The sequence below is a fragment of the Morone saxatilis genome, unplaced genomic scaffold (assembly GCF_004916995.1).
Source record: "Morone saxatilis isolate NCDOM2014 unplaced genomic scaffold, NCSU_SB_2.0 Contig10, whole genome shotgun sequence".
NCBI lineage: Eukaryota > Metazoa > Chordata > Actinopteri > Moronidae > Morone > Morone saxatilis.
In genome coordinates this window covers 16392766-16395096 of record NW_023339652.1, presented here as the reverse complement: position 1 = coordinate 16395096, position 2331 = coordinate 16392766, and the positions used below count along the sequence as shown (strand labels likewise).

Here is a 2331-nt window from a genome sequence, read left to right as displayed (position 1 = left end):
GTCACTTATTGTGAGGGGTCAAAGTTCACTTCTCTTAGTCCCCCCTCCCCCCCTGCTGTGACGGCTAACGTTCAGAGTGTGTGTGTGAGTGTGTGTGAGGGCGTCACTGTCTCTGAGGGGTTATGGCTGCTACTTGAAGACATAGTTGATCAGGACCTGAAGGAGGATGAGGAAAATGATGATGACGTAGTCGCGCTGCTGGAGGAAAGAGCCGCCCTCCGCCCGGCCCGTCGCACGGCTGCGCAGCACACTGATGCTCCTAAAAACACACAGGAGTTATATGTAGATGCTCAAAACGCAGGCATCACATTAAGGCCGTGGTACAGTGAGACTAAAGCTCCATCTCACCTGTTAATGTCCTCCTGCGTCCGCTTTATAGATTCAATGGCACTTTGAAGTTCACTGAGGTCTGCTCCTTTTTTCCTCAGCCGACTGTTATGCTTGCTTTTGTGTCCTGCAACAAAGTGTGTTTGGGCAGGGTTAACCAAAGAGACTTCAAAGACCTTTTTAATGCCTTATATAATGTGATTTAATCCTTTTTCCAGGGTCATCCTTGTCAAAGAAAGATGCAAAACCAACAGGGAAAATAAGGCCTACAATTATTTAGTAAGTACATGAATTTATTGACATTTATACCAAACTGTTGAGAGTGCTTCCCAGCTGTATATCACAATAATTCCTTGTAATATATAAAATCAATTTATGTGACCTGGACCTGAATCGAGCCTTTCTTGGGAAGTATCGTGTCTAGTGTCAGACACAATTGTATAGTGAGAGCGAGGCTTATAGGGAACTACATTATTCTACAGGCAATACACTGTGCAATCTACATTCACTTCATAATGAGAAGTACAAAACAGCCTCCTGTGCGCACAATACACTGTCGCACATGTATTCCAATAGTCCGAAAATACATACATAAAAAGAATATATAAAAGTACTGTTGCTGTCTACAGTAAGCTAATCCTAACCCTTCTAAGGCATTTTTGGGAGAACTTTTTAACACTTTAAGACCTGCAGATGCCCTGGTTAAACCTGCCATGTTGAAGCAAGTTTTTAGTTCTTAGAGTGTATTATCATTTTAGATTCTAATGTTGGGTGTGGACACAAACTAAATGAAACATGAAATACAAGCATGCTCCTACACCATCAGCTCCACACCACCAGAGTGTGCTGTTTACTAACTTCGACCTATTTTACAGCTGGTAACATGAGAAGTTAACTACACTCTCAGACTAGTTTAAACCCTTATTTGTAGGGTGTTTGTAGCAGATTTAGACAACTACATTAAAACCATGCTGAACCTGGGTGAAATGTTAAAATGTTACAGCTGTCTAGGTTACATATAACCAGTGTTTCAACAGCATTGCCTTGATGATATTTCAACATGTAGCTTCACACTAAACCATAGTGATCTATTGGCTCTTGAAACAGCAGTATATGTCTAATAATTGTCCAATTTTTCAACTAGATTTAGCCCAGTTTTTACCGAGAAGTATGTTTTACCTGCTTATTGTACTGTTGTGTATCTGTATTAACATTATCATACAGTATCTATCACAGACTATATGCTGCAGGCCAGTATAAGTAAATGTGGATTTTTACCATAAAAAGTACAACGTGGTGTGTGTTACTCCGTGTGTATGTGTGTATTTGTATGTGAGTGTGACTCACGTTCGCTGCCAGACGAGTCTTGGCGGTCGGGTTCGGGGGAAGAACAGCCACTCTCCGGGCTCTTGGGCTTGTCGCTCTTGTGTTTCCTCTTTGGCACCGTTACCTAAACACGCGTGCAAGGACACACATGTAAGCGCACACAAACACACAAAGAGAAACGGGTCAATCGACGCGACCACATGCAACAGCTACAAACAAATAAGAGCACATAAAAACATATCTTAGCATCAACACTAAAACAGACTCCAAAAAATGGAACATTTACAGAATTGTTTACAGACAATGTTTACTTACAACAAATTGATACACACGCTTACACACAAACATGCTAGTCAGTGTTGGCAATGATGTGATGTGCAAGGCATGCTGGAACATCAGTCAGCCACATCCATTTAAAACACTCAACAATGACACACAACCGGCATCCAAAATTAACCAAACCTGCCAAGAGCTGGGACATTAAAATAATTTCATTCAAAGGGATTAATCTGGATTACAGCTCTTATTCTTAGTGCCTTAGTTAATGTGATGCACTTTCAGGAAAAGCCAAAACAGCTTTTAAAGGTTGATTTCAGGTTGGCAGCAGAAAAAACATTTTCAGACATTATTTTTGACAAATACCAGAAGAACAGAAGTGCAAAAACAGTATTGAGGATG

General features: G+C 40.9%; 1 protein-coding gene across 5 annotated transcripts in view; it reads right to left on the bottom strand.

Moving 5' to 3' along the window:
- Positions 1-6: 6 nt before the first annotated feature.
- The window catches only part of osbpl8 (oxysterol binding protein-like 8), an 82381-nt gene continuing 80056 nt past the window's right edge, over positions 7-2331 (bottom strand). For all 5 annotated transcript variants that reach the window (XM_035678677.1, XM_035678685.1, XM_035678703.1 and 2 more), the window contains 3 exons: positions 1675-1777; positions 349-454; positions 7-259 (listed from right to left, as the gene is read on the bottom strand). In XM_035678677.1, coding sequence (XP_035534570.1) covers positions 130-259; positions 349-454; positions 1675-1777 — 339 coding nt within the window. In that variant the 3' untranslated portion in view covers positions 7-129. The remainder of the gene's footprint in view (positions 260-348; positions 455-1674; positions 1778-2331) is intronic.